The 2,500-nt window shown below is 43.3% G+C and overlaps 1 protein-coding gene across 1 annotated transcript in view; it reads left to right on the forward strand.

The window, feature by feature from the left end:
* xpnpep2 (X-prolyl aminopeptidase (aminopeptidase P) 2, membrane-bound) overlaps positions 1-2,500 on the forward strand; it is a 21,057-nt gene that overhangs the window by 155 nt on the left and 18,402 nt on the right. Inside the window, exons 2-3 of the mRNA XM_063189342.1 lie at positions 105-215; positions 2,184-2,247. Of these exons, the coding sequence (XP_063045412.1) occupies positions 105-215; positions 2,184-2,247 (175 nt within the window). The remainder of the gene's footprint in view (positions 1-104; positions 216-2,183; positions 2,248-2,500) is intronic.

Here is a 2,500-nt window from a genome sequence, read left to right on the forward strand (position 1 = left end):
GTGTGTGTGTGTGTGTGTGTGTGTGTGTGTGTGTGTGTGTGTGTGTGTGTGTGTGTGTGTGTGTGTGTGTGTGTGTGTGTGTGTGTGTGGATGCGTGTCTCTAGTATGTCCCTCCAACTGCAGTGAACACCACCCTGAGATTACGGGCTCTGAGGGAGGTGATGGAGAAACAGAACCTCACAGCCTACATCATCCCTGGCACAGACGCACACCTGGTACAGTACACCCTGTACTCCCTGCTCTGCATAGTGTATAAGTTGATATTCAGCACTTAGAGTAGGGCCAACTGTAATAGTGTTAAATTGAATTCTATGTCAAATTAGGGGGGGGCGCTGTGGCGCAGCGGCAGCGCACTAAGCCCCCCACATTTTGGCTTGCATGCCCACCCACGGGGACCCGGTTCGAGTCCGGCCGGGGTCATTTCCCGATCCTCCCCTGTCTCTCTGTCCCATTCGCTTCCTGTCACCATCTTCGACTGTCCTGTCAAATAAAGGCAGAAAAGACTCTAAAAAAAAATTCTTTAAAAAATCTACGACAAATTAAAAAGGAACACTTTGAATGCTGCAGGCTGTAAGCTGTGTACTACAGATGTAGACTACTGTGTTGCTGTGTCCCTGGCTCACCTACGGTTTAGTCATTACTGTACTTTTGACAGCTCACTCCTTTATTCGTCCAGTCATTCACCCATTCATTCAGTCATTCACATTTCTATCTATCAATTCATTCACCCATTCATCCTTCTACCTATTCATTCGCTCAATCATTCATTGCTTCATTCATTCATTCATTCAGTCATACTCCTCCTCATTCAGCCTACCTAGCTTCTGCCCCTACCCTCTCTGTCTCGCTCTGTCTCTGTCTCTGTCTCTGTCTCTCTGTCTCTGTCTCTCTCTCTCTCTCTCTCTCTCTCTCTCTCTCTCTCTCTCTCTCTCTCTCTCTCCCGACTCTTGTTTTGAGTTCCCTGGCTGTCTGACACATTTCCCATTTCTGAGAAGATCCCTTAATGATGCGCAATAGCCTAGATGTCATGCCTGGCGTAAAAATAGTAATCAGCTGCCAATTGCTGACAGCCTAATTAATTGGGGAGAAGAAAAAAAAAGGACGATTTACCGGCAGAGACTTGTTTTCGTGACCAAATAGAGAGAACATTATATCAAGAAAAGGGGAGAGGAAAAAAGGCCAAAATATTAACACGTCGCATTTCTCTCATCTCATCTCACGACCGCTGGTGTTGTGTCTGCTAATGGGTCATGCTGTTTATTGGGATGGATACGGAGGGAGGTTAGGCTAAGTTTGTATATCCAGACGTTTCTGCTTCCACAAGAACGAATGGCCTCAGGGCAGGGCCAGGGAAGGCATCTCTCCATGCAATTTAGCAACTGTGTTGTTTTCCAAGTTGAAACAGCTGACAGCTGGAAACAAAGTGTGATGTTGGATGCCAAATCGCGGCCGTGTATGACTTGGGAATGGGGGATAATGAGATCATGCAGGGGGGCGTGTAGAACAGTCAAACCACAGAATCCATTTGGCTGGCTGTCAGTATACAGTACATTACGTGTTTATTTGTCCTTGTATGTTTTTCACTTTCCCTACCAAGGCAAAGTGCAGTAACTATGCCAACATTGAAACTGAGTAAAAAGGGCTTCAAAGTATTGGTATTAGGTGGGATATTGTAGTTACTTCAAATATGACATTGCGCTATCTCTAAAACAGACCCATTTTTAACATAAGACTTTGTCACAAGGTAAAAGTTATGAAGACCATTTTAAATCTAAACTCAATTTTGACAAAATATATAGTTGCTGCACTTTGCCTTTGTAGGCTATATCAATTTGTCCGTCTGCTTTTTGTCATTGCCTAACTTTCAGCATTTCTGATTGTGGTTTCATCAGTATTGGAAAAGAGGAAATGTCAAAGTAACTTTGTACATGTATGTATAGATTTTTTATATTTTTTTCATATTTGTATTGTACCTACAGTAGGCTATAGACTATGTGCATACTGTATGTACAGTATATGATTCTGCTTCTCTCCCATTAAGCTAATCATTATTACATCATTGTGAATCTCTTCCCTTTCTGAGTAACTTTGTTTTTGTCGCCACTTTTTGTCGCAGTGTCGTCCTTTATAAGAGTTGTCTTTAAGACATGTTTCTTTTTTGTTTTTGTGCTCTTTCCCCACAGAGTGAGTACATTGCTATACGGGATGCAAGAGTTACCTTCATGTCTGGCTTCACAGGCTCAGCAGGTTGGTGTTAGTGTTTTTTGGGACCATTTGGTGTGAGATTAAGTGGACACATTTGTATTCGTCCTCACTGTGTACCCATGCCCACCAAGTGGGACGGCTAAGCATGGCTGGATTGGCAATAAGCCATACAGGGCATTTGCCCGGTGGACTCTTAATGATTTTGGACTGTTTCTTTCCTTAATGTAGTGGTATCAGTCATCATGCTGCTGCAGCTGACCTCTCTCAGTCAGATTTAAATATTTATTTTGGCTGT

The sequence above is a fragment of the Engraulis encrasicolus genome, chromosome 23 (assembly GCF_034702125.1).
Source record: "Engraulis encrasicolus isolate BLACKSEA-1 chromosome 23, IST_EnEncr_1.0, whole genome shotgun sequence".
In the NCBI taxonomy this organism is placed as follows: domain Eukaryota; kingdom Metazoa; phylum Chordata; class Actinopteri; order Clupeiformes; family Engraulidae; genus Engraulis; species Engraulis encrasicolus.